This window comes from Alosa alosa, chromosome 6, assembly GCF_017589495.1.
Source record: "Alosa alosa isolate M-15738 ecotype Scorff River chromosome 6, AALO_Geno_1.1, whole genome shotgun sequence".
Classification (NCBI taxonomy): domain Eukaryota; kingdom Metazoa; phylum Chordata; class Actinopteri; order Clupeiformes; family Clupeidae; genus Alosa; species Alosa alosa.
The window spans coordinates 32,933,461-32,949,481 of record NC_063194.1 but is presented as its reverse complement, the minus strand read 5'-3'; the positions used below and the strand labels follow the sequence as shown (position 1 = coordinate 32,949,481).

The following is a 16,021-nucleotide window of genomic DNA, read 5'->3' as shown; positions in this document are numbered from 1 at the left end:
AATTATTTAAAACGCCCAACAAACTGAGGAATTATAATGACTTTATTGGTGAAATGGATTTTGCAAGAGGGTTGCAATGGTTGAACCAGGTATAGATGCCTTAACAGTAAATATTTACATTTGAAACGTTCAAATCTGCTTCTGCCTGCTGGGGTAAAAACGTTCCACATGGTTGGCATGTCAATTCATTTTCACTCCTCAATTTTAATTTCTCTTTTCCATTTGAAATGTAATTTAAAATGGAACATCTGGACATTTTTAAAACATTTTAGCTATTGGTTCAAGTAAAGCAAACATTTTGTGACAATATGAAGTCAATTTGCCCTGAAGTTTTTTTTTCCTTGTCCTAAATACACACTTTTTGTAAACAATTAGGGAAATCTAAATCTACCACTCACAATAAAATACATCAAAAAGGTACAAAAAGGTCCATATATATAGATATATTAGTCTGAAAAGTTCTAATAATAATCTATGCACCAGCACAACAGGAAAACAAACCGAAAAAAATAATCTGTAAGTCAACATAATCACCAGTTAAAAAAATACACATATATAAAAAAAGCATATCGTTTTTAAAACCCGTGTGTGGATTATTTACAGCTGCCTAGGGGACTCAGTGCTTCATTTCCTCCTGGTGCGCCTGGCCGGGGTGGTGGTCTCCGCCGCCTTCTGCGTCCGGCCTCGCGCCCGGGCACCACTGGACTCAGCTGGAGAAATGGAGCACGTTGGGAAATTAGCCTGGAGTCAGACCTTAGACCACAAGGCCAACTACAATCTAACAGCCTCCCTCACAACAACAACAACAACAACAACAGTAGTAAAAAAACAAAGCCCAGAATTTGGCACTTGTGGCATTTTTTTCTTGTATCATTTTAGGTCAAAAACTGTTTAACCAAATATAGCAATATAGACAATTTAGACCACAAGTCTACAAGTAAAAGAAGCCTAGAGATAAAAAGAAACATATGGATAGCAATGTTCTCAATTTGGCGAGACTAAAGATACGAACCTTTGGGTGCCTCTGCTGAAACTGGCTCCTCCCCCAGGGTGGGCGCAGCCTCTACCGCCTTCCTCTTCCCCTGGACGGCTTTGGGGGCGGGCTTAGCGGCGGGTTCGCTCCTCTCTGCGACCGCCTCCTCTGCCTTCTTGGCGGCTCCCCTCTTCCCTTTGGTGGCCGGGGCTGGGGCTGGTGCCTGAGGCTCCTCCGGTGTAGCCGCCTTTCCTCGCCTCCTCTTGGGGGGAGACGCAGCGTCGGCCACTGCCTCAGTCTCCACTTCGGCCGTCTCTTTCCTCTTGGCTCCGCGTTTTGGGGCAGGAGCGGCTACTTCCTCGTCTGGCTGAGGCTTAACCTCCTTTGTGGCCGCTACCCTACCTCGTCTGCCTGTCGTCTTGGCAACAGGCTCAGCATCCTCTGGCTTGGCCTCCTCCTCCTCTGTCGCTACCGATTCAGCGGTTTTCTTCGGCCCTCGGCCTCTCGCGGCACCTCTGCCCTTAAGCGCCGGCTTCACCACCGCAGCTGCGGAGGAGTCCTCAGTGGCGTCTGCAGCGGGCAGGGCAGACGCACCGCGCTTCGTCTTCTTTTTCTGAGGCTCCTCCACATGGGGCTCAGCATCTCCGATCGACTTGGTCTCGACCAGATCGGCGCTCCAGTTAACAGACTTCTTGGTGACCTTGCTCTCGGTGGGTTCAGCGTCCGCGGCCTGGCCGGTGCTGGGGTCGCTCTCCACAGCCTTCCCCTTTCTGGCGACTCTACCTCTTCCTCTCTTGACGGGGGCGGCGTCGCTGACCGTCTCCTCGGTGTTGCCGATGAATGGCTCGGAAGCCTCTACAGCCTCTACCTGGGCAGGTGTAGTCTTGGCCTTTCTACCGCGCCCTGACTTCACAGCTGGAGCCTGCTCTTCAGTCACCTCGGCTGGTTCTGCAACAGGTTCGGGCTCGGGTGTCTCGGGCTCCTCGCTCTCTGCCGCTGGTTCCGGTTCCGGCTTGGTCTTGCGTCCACGTCCTGAGCGGGCGGCTTTGATCTGAGGCTTCTCTTCTGGCTCCTCAGCGGCGGCGATCTGCTCTGCATCAGGCTGGACTTCAGCCTCCACCTCACTGGTCTGAGCAGGAGCCTGTTTGCCTCTGCGGCCTCGTCCAGTCTTGGCAGCAGGAGCCTGGGGCTTCTCCTCAGCTTTGGCTGCGGTTTGGTCTTCAGCCTCAGCCTCGGGTTCGCTTTCCTTGGCCACCTCCTCCTCCAGCGCTTTGGCAGCCGCCTGTTTGCCTCTACGGCCACGTGCAGCTTTGGCAGCCACGGGTTTCGCTGGTTCTTCGACAGCTACAGCAGCAGCAGCCGCAAGCTCGGCCTCAGCAGCAGGCTCAACACTAGGCTGGCTTTCCTCAGCAACCTCCTCTACCTGAGCAGGTGCCTGCTTGGCCCTCCTGCCTCGTCCAGACTTCACCACCTCGGCAGGTGCAGCACCAACAGGCTCTGCAGCGGTTTCAGTCGCACTTTCCTCCGGCACGTCTTCCACCTGAACAGGAGCTTGCGTAGCCTTGCGGCCGCGTGCTGCTTTGGTGACCTTAGCTTGGGGCTTCTCCGGCTCTTCAGTGGTGCGGTCTGCTTCAGGCTGGGCGTCAGGCTTGGTCTCGGCAGGAACCTCAACAGTGGCCTGTTTGCCTCTCCGACCGCGTCCGGTCTTGGCAGCAGGAGCCTGGGGCTTCTCGTTAACTTCGGCTTTGGGTTCGCTATCCGTAACTTCTTCGGCTTCTTCCACTTGGGCAGCGGCCTGTTTGCCTCTGCGTCCACGCACAGGCTTGGCAGCTGCAGGCTTTGCTGGTTCTTCAACCGGAGCTGCCGCAAGTTCAGAAGCTTCAGTGCTGGGGCGGCTTTCGGGTGGCCCTTGGCTTCCACCTGTTCGCCCGACCCACCGGCAGCGGGCTGCTCGACCTCAGGCTCGACAGTTGGCATGGCAACCTCCTCCACTGCTGCGGCGGCTTTTGGCTGTCTGCCTCGGCGCCCTCTGGTGGTCTTCGGGGCGACGGCAACAGCAGACTCTTCCTGAGCATCGGCGGCCTCGGACACGGCAGCTGGCTCAGGGGATGCAACCGCCTCCTCTGCTGGCGCAGGCGCCTCGACAGGCTCCGATGCGGCGGCCACTGCTACCTCGCTGGCCTGGTCCTCCGCCTGCTCTGTAGAGTCCTGCTTGGCCTTGCGGCCTCTCCTCGGCTTGGCCTCGGCGCCCTCCTCCTGCAACTTCTTGGGCACTCTTCCTCTCTTCGCCCTGGAGGGACTCGCCACGGGAACCTCTTCGACCAGCTTCCGTCGTCGTCTTCCTTTAGCAGGGGCGGGCGCCTCCTGTGGCGCAGGCTCTGGCAGGTCCTGACTGGCTTCAGCGATGGCATCGGTCGCCGGCGTGTCGCCCGCCTGCACTGGAGCAGCCTCCGCTTCCCCGGGCTCCGCTGAGCCCTCTGCAAGAGCTGCCGGCTCTGTGGATTCGGCCTCGCTGGCTTGGACATCTTCCGATGGAGCGATGGCTTCCTGGTCCTCCACTGGAGCGATGGCTTCCTGGTCCTCCACTGATGCAACCGTGAGCTCTACATACAATTAACACAAAGGAATAGGACAGTCATTATTTGAGACTTGTTGTAGTGGGTGTTAATCTGTATTCAATTACGAAGATTTTTAAATAAATAAGCAAACAAACAAACAAATAAATAAAAACATGAATGACTTACCAGATGATTCAGCAGCACATTCAGGAGCACTCACTGCCTCTAGGATCTGAATGGAATAAATCAACAATTTTACAAAACGATCTGAATCATGTCTGTTTTAAAAAGGTGCCATGTGTAAGAATTGAGGTAAAAATATCCAAAAAATGAGCTACACGCATCAAAAGAATGAGAAGAAATAAGGGCGATGAGGTCATTAAAAAAAATGACAAGGTATAGTGCTGCAGAGATATCAACCTGAATTAGCATGCTAAATTACTAGCCACAGCCCGACAGGTGTCATAATTCCAGTTTCAGCCATGGGAGGCGGTATGCGGGCAACATAACCGCCAGCCAAAATGCAATACACGTGTCTTGGTTATTACTCTAGGGTAGACCAACTCGCTTTCTGGAGGTTTACTGCCCCAATCTTTTATGGAATGTGGAGTATGAATTGATTTTTTTGGCGGACATTACACATGGCACCTTTAAAGTCTTATAAGCTTGGTATAAGTAAATCGTTTTGTCAGAAATCAGAAATAATGTTTTTGTACCTCAACAGTTTCTCCTTGTTTGGGTTCAGTGACCTCTGCCACCACAGATTTGACCTCTTCAGCTGCTGGGGCAGTTACTCCGACTGGCTCTTCAGCTGCGGCAACCACCACCTCCTCACTGAGCTGCTCCTCGGCCAACACCTGTTTGGGTTCCCTCCCTCTCCTCGGCGTGGTCTTCACCGCGTCCTGCTGGAGCAGTCTGGGCGTCCTGCCTCCCCTCGTGGCCCTGGCTGGGCTTGCCTGAGGAGTGCTCGCCGCCGCGTCCTCGTCCATCAGCTTTCTACGTCTTCCTCTGGCAGGCGTAGCCACTTCCTCCAGGACGAGGGGCTCTGGCTCGGATGGAACAGCCTCGTCTGGTACCTCTGCAGCGTCGGACGTGGGTTCCTGCGCGAGGTCAGCGATGGCTGCAGCCTGCTGGCCTTCCTCTGGGGCCTCGGCGCTCTGAAGGGGGGCGACCTCGGCCTCAACCAGCTCCTCTGAGGCCTCTGGTGCCTTCTCCTGGACAACGTCGGCCTCCACCAGCTCCTCTGAGGCCTCTGGCGCCCTCTCCTGGACAACGTCGGCCTCCACCAGCTCCTCTGAGGCCTCTGGTGCCTTCTCCTGGACAACGTCGGCCTCCACCAGCTCCTCTGAGGCCTCTGGTGCCTTCTCCTGGACAACGTCGGCCTCCACCAGCTCCTCTGAGGCCTCTGGTGCCTTCTCCTGGACAACGTCGGCCTCCACCAGCTCCTCTGAGGCCTCTGGTGCCTTCTCCTGGACAACGTCGGCCTCCACCAGCTCCTCTGAGGCCTCTGGTGCCTTCTCCTGGACAACGTCGGCCTCCACCAGCTCCTCTGAGGCCTCTGGTGCCTTCTCCTGGACAACGTCGGCCTCCACCAGCTCCTCTGAGGCCTCTGGTGCCTTCTCCTGGACAACGTCGGCCTCCACCAGCTCCTCTGAGGCCTCTGGTGCCTTCTCCTGGACAACGTCGGCCTCCACCAGCTCCTCTGAGGCCTCTGGTGCCTTCTCCTGGACAACGTCGGCCTCCACCAGCTCCTCTGAGGCCTCTGGTGCCTTCTCCTGGACAACGTCGGCCTCCACCAGCTCCTCTGAGGCCTCTGGTGCCTTCTCCTGGACAACGTCGGCCTCCACCAGCTCCTCTGAGGCCTCTGGTGCCTTCTCCTGGACAACGTCGGCCTCCACCAGCTCCTCTGAGGCCTCTGGTGCCTTCTCCTGGACAACGTCGGCCTCCACCAGCTCCTCTGAGGCCTCTGGTGCCTTCTCCTGGACAACGTCGGCCTCCACCAGCTCCTCTGAGGCCTCTGGTGCCTTCTCCTGGACAACGTCGGCCTCCACCAGCTCCTCTGAGGCCTCTGGTGCCTTCTCCTGGACAACGTCGGCCTCCACCAGCTCCTCTGAGGCCTCTGGTGCCTTCTCCTGGACAACGTCGGCCTCCACCAGCTCCTCTGAGGCCTCTGGTGCCTTCTCCTGGACAACGTCGGCCTCCACCAGCTCCTCTGAGGCCTCTGGTGCCTTCTCCTGGACAACGTCGGCCTCCACCAGCTCCTCTGAGGCCTCTGGTGCCTTCTCCTGGACAACGTCGGCCTCCACCAGCTCCTCTGAGGCCTCTGGTGCCTTCTCCTGGACAACGTCGGCCTCCACCAGCTCCTCTGAGGCCTCTGGTGCCTTCTCCTGGACAACGTCGGCCTCCACCAGCTCCTCTGAGGCCTCTGGTGCCTTCTCCTGGACAACGTCGGCCTCCACCAGCTCCTCTGAGGCCTCTGGTGCCTTCTCCTGGACAACGTCGGCCTCCACCAGCTCCTCTGAGGCCTCTGGTGCCTTCTCCTGGACAACGTCGGCCTCCACCAGCTCCTCTGAGGCCTCTGGTGCCTTCTCCTGGACAACGTCGGCCTCCACCAGCTCCTCTGAGGCCTCTGGTGCCTTCTCCTGGACAACGTCGGCCTCCACCAGCTCCTCTGAGGCCTCTGGTGCCTTCTCCTGGACAACGTCGGCCTCCACCAGCTCCTCTGAGGCCTCTGGTGCCTTCTCCTGGACAACGTCGGCCTCCACCAGCTCCTCTGAGGCCTCTGGTGCCTTCTCCTGGACAACGTCGGCCTCCACCAGCTCCTCTGAGGCCTCTGGTGCCTTCTCCTGGACAACGTCGGCCTCCACCAGCTCCTCTGAGGCCTCTGGTGCCTTCTCCTGGACAACGTCGGCCTCCACCAGCTCCTCTGAGGCCTCTGGTGCCTTCTCCTGGACAACGTCGGCCTCCACCAGCTCCTCTGAGGCCTCTGGTGCCTTCTCCTGGACAACGTCGGCCTCCACCAGCTCCTCTGAGGCCTCTGGTGCCTTCTCCTGGACAACGTCGGCCTCCACCAGCTCCTCTGAGGCCTCTGGTGCCTTCTCCTGGACAACGTCGGCCTCCACCAGCTCCTCTGAGGCCTCTGGTGCCTTCTCCTGGACAACGTCGGCCTCCACCAGCTCCTCTGAGGCCTCTGGTGCCTTCTCCTGGACAACGTCGGCCTCCACCAGCTCCTCTGAGGCCTCTGGTGCCTTCTCCTGGACAACGTCGGCCTCCACCAGCTCCTCTGAGGCCTCTGGTGCCTTCTCCTGGACAACGTCGGCCTCCACCAGCTCCTCTGAGGCCGTGACTACACATCGCCGAATCAGCACATCGTAACGTGCCGATTCACTAGGTGCAACACCCAACCGGTCCTGTAGATACTAATTACATTCACCGAGAGCCTTTCGTGCAATTAGCCAGTACAGTAGTGTGTTTGTGCAACTAGCCAATACAGTAGTGTGTTCATGTATCTGAAAAGTATCTGGTTATATTGTTTTCTACACTCATAATTTTCTCTTGCTCTCAGCTAAACCAAACAAGTCAACCTACATCCCTAACTGTAACTCAGAAACTTTGTTGTAAAATATAAAGCTTTTTAGAAACCAAATGTTAAAACACATAAACGTTTTTTTTTTTTTTTTTTTTTTTTAAAGACCTCATTCTAATGCATAAACGTTTGTTACGACCCATTTTAATGCACAAATGTTTTTGGGACCTAATTGTGATTCATATAAAGCATTAGCTCACCTTCAAGGGCCTCGGGCAGCTCCTCAGCAGCACACTCTGGAGCAGCCACGGCCTCCTGGACCTGCAGGCACGGATCAATGGAGTTTAGGAGTTGTGTTGAAAAAGGTGGAACAGGCACATATTCCTTTCCCTTATTAATCAAGACTAAGTAATCATGCCTTCAGTGAGGAGTGCAGTGCATCGATCAGCTCCTTTTAAAAACATACTGCCCATTACACCAGGCTCTATTATCAAGCAAAGAAAAAAAAAAAAAAAAAAAAAAAAAAAAAACACAAAATATTTATATGTTGTGAACAAACATTTTCATAATACATAAAATAAAACATAAAACATGATGATGCTCCAGACCGGGGGGCATGATGACGACTATACACCAAGAAGCCATTACCTCAACAGCCTCTGTGATGCGTGTTTCGGGCTCCTCTGGTTCCTGCATTAGTTCCTCGGGCTCCTCTGGTTCCTGCATTAGTTCCTCCAGGCCTCCGATGTCCTCTACGGCTGCAGCTCCCTTCTGCCTGGGCGTCTTCATGAGCTTGCTGAGGCCAAACTTCTCCTGGACGGGCTCTCCTCTCGTCTTTGGGGTCTTCAGGAGGTGCTTGACTCCCGAGAGGTCTTCCTCGGCCGGCTCGGCCTTCTGCCTCGGGGTCTTCACCAGCCTCTTCAGGGCGGCCGCACACAACACCGGGCTGTCGCACTTCTCTCTGGGGGTCTTGGTAATCCTCTGGATGCCCGTCAGGTCCTCCACAGGGGTGGCCTTCTGTTTGGGGGTCTTGAGCAGCTCCTTCACGCCGGTCAGACACATCTCCTGGGGGGCTTTGGGCTGTCGCGGAGTCTTGAGCAGCTTGCCTCTCAGGTCCTCCACGGGCTCGGCCTTCTGTTTGGGGGTCTTGAGGATGTGCTTGACTCCGGTGAGGCAGGTGGCGGCGGCAGGCTCGGCCTTCTGACCAGGTGTCTGGGTCACTGACGCATCAGAGGGTTCATCTTGTCCTGCAGACATCGTGTCCTCGGTGACAAAACTGGTCTCCTCGGCAACGAAGCTGGCTTCCTGTTCGTCCTGAAGGAAGCGGTTGACCGCTTCGCTGTTGTAGCCACTACGCTTGGCAGTGGACGCCACGCTCAGGGGAGACACCACCATCTCACCTAGGAAAACAGTGTTACTTTAACAATAAGCCATTATTCTGCTAATATAGTCTTTTACTTGAACACTACTAAGACAGAATTATTTAACAGCATTGCACCCAGAACCAGAATATACTTAAATTTATATTCATCTCCTAGTTTCCAGAATATTACTTTTGATCATTTTATCTGCCCTCCTAGGATTAAGATTTGTGATGGCGAAAGGAGGCCAGTGGTGCGGACTACTCACCAGTCTCCTCCGGAGTTTTCATCAGAGACAGCTCAGCCGTAGGGGCCGACAGCAGAGGAGTGCCAGGGATGACGCGCTTTCTGCTGGATGCTCTTTGCTTGTGGTTTGCGGGAGTTTTAAAGATATCTGAAACCCCTGAAAGCAATAATACAACAAAGGACGAGGAAAATCAAGATTATTAAGGAGGAAACATAAAAACCTACATGACACACAGAATTGTTAATGGTGTACAGTGCATCTCAAAAAGCTTCCGCAGGCCCCCAAGCAAACACGTGTCAGGCCAGAACTGCAAGTCAGTCACTCAAACGCTTCATGTACCTGAGAAATCCTCGTCCATCTTCATGTCGATCCTGGCAAGGGCGACGTTGGGCACCATCTTCGGGGCGCCGCATGCCACCTGCGCAGCCCTGAGCTGGGCCCTGCCCACTACGATGGTGGCAGGAGAGTTGGCATGCCCAGTGCTGGTGTGCTCCTGCAGCCGCCTAGCTGGAGTCTACAACAGGAGTTAAATAGATCTGATCAACACCAGCAGCATGCATTCATGCTTGTGTGTGTGTGTGTGTGTGTGGCCAGTGCTGGTGTGCTGCTCCTGCAGCCACCTGGCTGGAGTCTACAACAAGAGTTAAACAGATCTGATCAACAACACCAGCAGCTTGCATTCGAATAGCACTTTATCAAGGCACCCAAAGCTCTTTACAGAAGGTGGAACCTCACTAATCACCACCATTATAAGTATGGATTGTACATTGGCTTCATAACAAAAGTCTTAAATATGTGCAAGATATGCTTTAAATCCAGTCACAAATATGTAGAAATACATTCTTTTTCTTGTGTATTAGCCACATTGTGTATAAGCTGCAGAAGTGTTATATGCAAGTTAAAAAAACAAAACGATATTAACTGCCCCTGTGTATTAACCTCATAGCTGAAGAAAATGTGCAAAATCAGTGTATAAACTGCTACTAATAGTTGGAAAATTATGGTAAAACAACCCCTTAATATACAGTTTAGATTCTAGTGTTTGAAAAACTGGTTTAGATTCTAGTGATTCTGCTATTTGATTCTAGTGTTTGAAAAACTGGTTTAAAGTTAACAAGAGAGTGGAGTCCCATCACATTACCTTCGGTTTTGGGGTCTTCGGTTTTGTTGCCACAGCCTTCTTCGCCACTTTGACTTTAGCGGCTGGCTTCTTGGCAGCAACCTCGGTCTGGGTTTTGGTTTGGCCAAACTTCACAATATCCGCAAAGGACTTCACCACTTCAAACAGAACCACAACACAGGAAAATTAACCTCTTAAGTTACATTAATAAAACACATACTACAAAGCATAACATATCCACTGATGCATATTGATAGAGCCGTATTGCATATTGTTACAAAACTACATGAAAAACTGACCAAGACGGATGGACAGATGAGCAAGTCTGTTAAAAAGGATTTAAAAAAAAAAGACGTTGTGAAGTATGGGGAGAGAGGGAGCATGCGTGTGGGTTTCTGTTTCTCGACAAAAACACTATTTTATGCCAAGCCAATAAAGCGTATTGAATTGTTAGAGAAAAGAAAGAAAGAAAGAAAGAAAGAAAGAAAGAAAGAAAGAAAGAAAACCCACCTTTGAGGTTGGCCCTGGACGCTCCGCTGCGTCTGCGGATGCCGTCCAGCGTGGCCTTGCCCAGGCTCTTCCTGGAGGTCTTCTTGGCGGACTCCTTGATGCTCCTCCTCTTCAGGGGGATCTTCGGCGTGGCGCTCTCAGGCTGGGGCGACGGTGTGCTGATGCGGGAGATGGAGAAGCGGCCCGACACGGTGGGCGTCTGGCTAGGTGACCTCCGACCTGAGGAAGGAGAACTGGCAGGACTGGCTTTGCCCGCTGGGGACTTCTCTTTGGCGGGGGAAGGAGACTTCCTGCCTTTGGGGGTTTGTTGGTCTGCTTTTGCGGGACTCTTCTGCTTGGCAGGAGACTGACGTTTGGGCGAGGTGGTGGCGGCAGCCGACTTCTTGGTAGGAGTGCCCGCTTGCTTTCTAGGAGATGGAGTCTTGGCTTTGGGAGATTTCTTTGCCGGCGAGGGAGTCTTGGCTTTTTTCACAGGACTTGCTTTGGCTTTGGGGCTTTCCAGGATGGTCTCTCCAAGCCTCCGACTCTGCTCACATAAAGTAAACATATCAAAGTTTTAATTTCTTGTATAATGTTCAATAAAACACAAAATGAACAGTCAACAGTATTTATCTAAACAATATTTAATTCATAATAAAGTTGACAAAATAACTACTTTAATGTAATGCTCTCGCTCTCAAACAACTCTGAGCACATGACTGAGCATGTGATCTAGAACCACACTGGTGTTCTGTGTGGGAGCTGTATGCTTTAACCTGTGCGCGCACACCATAGACCATATGATTTAGCCCCACAGTTATGTTCCCAAACCGCCGTTCCCTGTGTACAGGGCTGTGTGCTCACATGTGGCATATGATTTAGCGCCACTCCCTGTGTATGGGGCGGCATGTTCGTGTGTGTTTTATATTATTTCATGCAACAGCGACATTCCCTGTGTATGGCGTGGCGTGCTCATGTATGTGTGGTATATTATTCCATGTGTGGGGCGCGTGCTCTTGTACCTGCGTGAGGCCCATGGAGGCCCTGCGGAGCAGAGACTTGGGCGTGTGGACGAGTGCGGCGCCCAGGCTGCAGCGGCGTGGGGTGGCACCGCGGCGGAGTGGGGAGTCGGGGGGCAGCCGCTTGTCAAACAGCTCCGGGCTCAGCTGACCACCGAAGGACACGCGCTTCTTCTTGGCCAGTGGGGTGGGTCCGTCGAGGTCCCCACTCTTACGCTTCTTGCTGGACGAGGGCTTGTCGCCTGAGGAGAAACACACACATTTATTCCAAAAGTTGGAACTGAAGTGGAATCGAATACAACATGAGAACAACTGCATATCAGTTTTTCTACTACATCAGCTCAAGGCTCAAAACAAAGACGATTTCCCATTCAGCATTACATTTGGAAAGACGCATATGATTACAACTGGCATTGCACTTTGCCCTGCGTTTAAATGAGGGCCCCTGTTGCTGTTGCCAGGCGCGTCCTCACCTTTGGTCCTTGATGGCGTGGACAGCTCGATCTGCTGCAGCACGTCCTGCACCCTGAGCCTCTGGCCTGCGTTGGCCCTGGGGGAGGTCCTGGGCGACTGCTTCACTTCCTGGGACGCCTCGGCAGGGGCACTCGCAGTGACCTCCACCGGGGAGGGGTCCGGTTTGGCGGTGGCGCTGCTCCTTCTCTTGGGAGACTTTGGAGGCTTGCTGGGCTTCTCAGCGCTCTGGGGGTCGGACAGGATCTGCTGGACCACCTCGTCTGCGCTGAACTTCTGGGGCGTCTGCGGCAGGCTCTTCTTCCCCGAGGCCGGAGTGGGGGTGCTGGGGCACGAGCGCTTCTTCGTCCCTGGGGTGCCAGGGGTCACCGGTGCTGCCGGAGCATCGGCCTGCTGGGACGTTTCCTCCACAGCGGCCGGCTGTTCCGACGCGCATGCCGCAGCTGGTTCTGGTCCCGCGTCGGGCTGACCCACTGATCTGCGTTTCTTCTGCGCCGACTTGGGCGTCGTGGCTACGGAGGCGGCCTCTTTCTCTGCCGGTGTGGCCGGCAGGGCAGTCTTCGTCTTCTGCGGAGTGCCTTTGACGTCCACGGGCGTGGAGGCATCCTCGTCTGAGACCTTGGGCGTCGCTGGCTTTCGCGAGTTACGCTTGGACAGTGGAGTTTTGCCTTGACCCCCAGAGCTCTTCCATGGAGACTTGGGGTCCAGATCTTGCTTGATCATCTGATACAGCTCAGAGAAAGGAGACTGGGCATCTTTGCCGGATTTGGTCGTGTCCATAGTGACCATCTCCTTGGTTGCCTCCACTGTTTGGGCCATGGAGTTGGCAATTTTGGATCCATCTTTCAGACAGGAGTCTGTGCAAGGCACAACCAAAACAATTCACATTATTATATGATAAATGATGGTTAATGATTGTTCATGGTTACATTAGACTTAAGCAAATGCCCCAGAAAACAGAATGAACAAAGAATGAATACTTACCAGAGGCCGAGATGGACTTTTTCTCAGCTGATGAATCTCTTCCTTGATGTTCTTGTAAAACCTAAAAACACATTTTCGTATTTTTTAAAGTTTGAAGGACAGCCTTTTCTGATTCACCTCAAAGCAGGTGAAAATGTCACCACAACCAAGAGCACAGATCAGTGCTAAAATGAGCATGTACACATCCAGTCTTTCCAGTTACTAGAATTATTATCTAAAGATACTAGTCATAATCTCAACAAACTGTTTTAACAACAGATTTCAGATTTGACCTTACACTAGCTTAGTTAACTTGTTCTAATGCAATTACAGCAGATTTGACCTTGCACTAGATAGTTAACTTGTTCTAATGCAATTACAGCAGACTTGACCTTACACTAGCTTAGTTAACTTGTTCTTCAAGTACAGCAGACAGGTGTACAAGCAGTCAGTCATAAGTTATGGTAAGACATCTGACAAGAGTTTCTCTTATACATTTAGCCACACAGAGGAACGTGTTTATATTTTACATATGAAGAGAATCTAACACACAACGTACCTGAAGAGTTTCTCCCTTTCCTGACGTAGACACCCTCTTTTTCTTTGGAGTGGGTGGAGGAGGAGCTTCAAACCTGGAGATCCAAAAAAAAAAAAATCTCATTGAAGAATTCATGGAAATGAGGCGAAGGCCTTCTACCCAAACTGTGTGAGTGCAAGGGGCGAAATTAAGTTGAACCATCATCAGCATTACATAGATTTCTCCAGAAGCTCAGATGATCATCTTACCTAAAAGAGCGATCGATAATGGTAAATACATCGCCGTCCTTCAGTCGTTCAGACTGCTGCATAGGCACACCATTGATGCAAGTGGGGTTAACTGAACTCAAATTGGTCAAGACAACCTGAAACATCACAACACACAAAACATACAAAATTGTTAACACTGCATTTAGCTAATAGAGATTTGGCATAGGTGCATTTAGCTAATAGAGATTTGGCATAGGTGCATTTAGCTAATAGAGATGTGGCATAGGTAAATTTAGCTAATAGAGATGTGGCATAGGTGCATGTAGTTACATTTGGAAACAGTGGTTTACCTCTTTATTCTCGTTTATCTCAACCCTGCAATGTTCTTTAGACACCTGGGGCAGCTGAATACGAATGTCACAATCTATTTTTCTGGAAGAGGATTAATGAGACGTTAAGTTTCATTGCCATCATCAGCAGACATGTCATGACAGTAGTAAAGACTAAACAAAGGTTATTTTCCTATATGCAGTTTTGGTAACGAATACACGCTTGAGCTGATCTCTCTTTTAGACAAAGGCATTCATGATTGGTCTAGCACAAAAGACAAGGCATGACAAGTACACCATCCAGATTGTACAAAAAAGGTGATTGGTTCCCTGTAGAAAAACGTGGTTACGTCTACTCTTAACGTCAGAAACAAAAAAGCCCGCCTGTGCTACCTTGTACAACCTCATCACCTCAGCCATTTCCGCGTGGGATTTATGCGCTGCTGTTTTCATAAGTACATGTCAAACCACACGACTCGTTTGTATTCAATGACAAAGTATCAGCATTGTCTTACAGATGTACAGCAACGCAAAGAAACGCCAAGTTGAATCAAAGCAAAAGCACTCACCTTCCAAACAGACATGCCGCCGTGAGGGGAAATTCAGTGCCATCCCCGCCGCCTCTCCGGATGACAACTATTTTCCCGTGAAGAGGCATCTTCTGGGTGACTTAACTTACCTGAGAGAGAAAAAACATTTTACTGGGTGTTTGCTTAATCGAGTCACTGACAGGGTTTACTCCACAAATTGTTTCATAGTGTCTGACATGACAAAATATTCAGACTAGGCCACAAAAGTGCAGCTAACCACGTTGCCCATGCCGTAACGTAAAACTTGGGGATAACCTAGGTCAGCTTTACTGTATAACTCAACCATCTGGAGCAAATGTCAACTCGTTCAACTCAAGTTGAGCAAAATGTTGTTGACGATTAGCCTCCAGTGTGCGATACCGTTACGTCCTTTTATTGCTGTGCTGACCTGAAGGCATCGCTAAGTTAACATGCATCTAAAAAAAAACACTAGGCTATCGTTTAACATTAGGATACGCCAACAGGTTTCTGAGATCATTGGTCACTACTCGTATCATGTACCTAACGTAAAACCTTGACAATTAAAATGAACATATGGACTAGCAAAAGCATTACTTAACGTTAGCAATGGTTATGTTCCCAACGTTCGGCGTGGTGAAAATTTCAGCTGGCTATAGACTAGATTTCTATCGCAAATTACACAGCACATTTTGCTGAAAACACCAAGAAGGATAAACGTCTTTTCGAAATACTGACCTTATTTGTTATATTAAAGTTACTTCTGTGTCCACCATGCCTGGTGGCTGCTGTCCGATACTCCGCTCTGTTTATCCGAATTTCTACACAGGGACCGTGTAAAGGGACATCGCTGGACACACTACTGGCAGCGTGTGAATGAAAAGTGTATATCCCTCCGCCAGCACATGTTATAACATTTTAACCAGGAAGGGTTATACTGAATATTTTAACACTACAGCTAAAACACACATTATTTAGAAATGCGTTTATTTATGTCGTTGGATATATTAAATTAACAACTCAAACGGGGAACTATTTAGTCTGTGTAGTACTCTGCGGAGGGATCTGAGGCATACAACTTCTTTTGATTTGAAAAAAACATTTGAAATTCCGCGCGAAGCCCAACCATTGGCTAGCGTCATAATGTATGCAACTCTGACAGCCAATCCATATCATAAAGGGGAATGCCGTAGTAATTTGAAAAATGATTTGTTCTAAAATACAAAAACTACAAACCTAAGATTCTCGCTCAAGAATCTTTGCTACAAACACTGGATATTCGATCGCCAATAATTTGGTTATGGTTATGATTATGATATTTAGCAGCAACAACAATACAATACAATAGTTACATTTAACAGTAAACAATTTAAAAAGTTGGTTACTTGCCTACACCAAGGACAAGAGCAACAATAAACAACAATGTCAATCAAGCCTGAAAATAAATAGGCTACTATAGGGGAGACCGGGGACAGTTGCAACGCTTTTTGCATTTGGCTCTGTTACTCAGAGACGGTTTGGATTAGACAAACCAATTTTTTATACAATACACTTACATATGTCTGTTAATAGTCTAAACCATTTAAAGATAATTACAGAATCTACATTTTTCACAATTTGCATTTGAATGTAAGGAGTCAGATGTTGCAACTGACCCCGGGCCCAGGGAC

General features: G+C 50.9%; 1 protein-coding gene across 1 annotated transcript; it reads right to left on the bottom strand.

Annotated features, from left to right (window-relative positions):
• Positions 1-24: 24 nt before the first annotated feature.
• mki67 (marker of proliferation Ki-67) lies at positions 25-15,219 on the bottom strand. Its single transcript, XM_048245518.1, has 19 exons — positions 15,090-15,219; positions 14,373-14,482; positions 13,825-13,906; positions 13,514-13,629; positions 13,287-13,359; positions 12,749-12,809; positions 11,767-12,621; positions 11,297-11,535; positions 10,296-10,821; positions 9,807-9,943; positions 9,005-9,179; positions 8,687-8,821; positions 7,706-8,457; positions 7,318-7,378; positions 4,248-6,877; positions 3,718-3,763; positions 2,992-3,576; positions 1,013-2,893; positions 25-710 (listed from the first exon to the last, which is right to left on the bottom strand). Exons 2-19 carry the CDS (start codon positions 14,459-14,461, stop codon positions 625-627), a joined length of 8,529 nt encoding a protein of 2,842 aa, XP_048101475.1. The 5' UTR covers positions 14,462-14,482; positions 15,090-15,219; the 3' UTR covers positions 25-624.
• Positions 15,220-16,021: the final 802 nt, after the last annotated feature.

Bases quoted from the DNA above. Each gene is read 5' to 3' on its own strand.
- mki67 (XM_048245518.1), bottom strand. From the start codon at position 14,461: ATGCCTCTTCACGGGAAAATAGTTGTCATCCGGAGAGGCGGCGGGGAT. The intron at 10,822-11,296 runs GTACAAGAGCAC...TTATGTGAGCAG, and splicing joins CCTCCATGGGCCTCACGCAG to AGTCGGAGGCTTGGAGAGAC. The intron at 2,894-2,991 runs GCAGACAGCCAA...TCGGGCGAACAG, and splicing joins GACCACCAGAGGGCGCCGAG to GTGGAAGCCAAGGGCCACCC.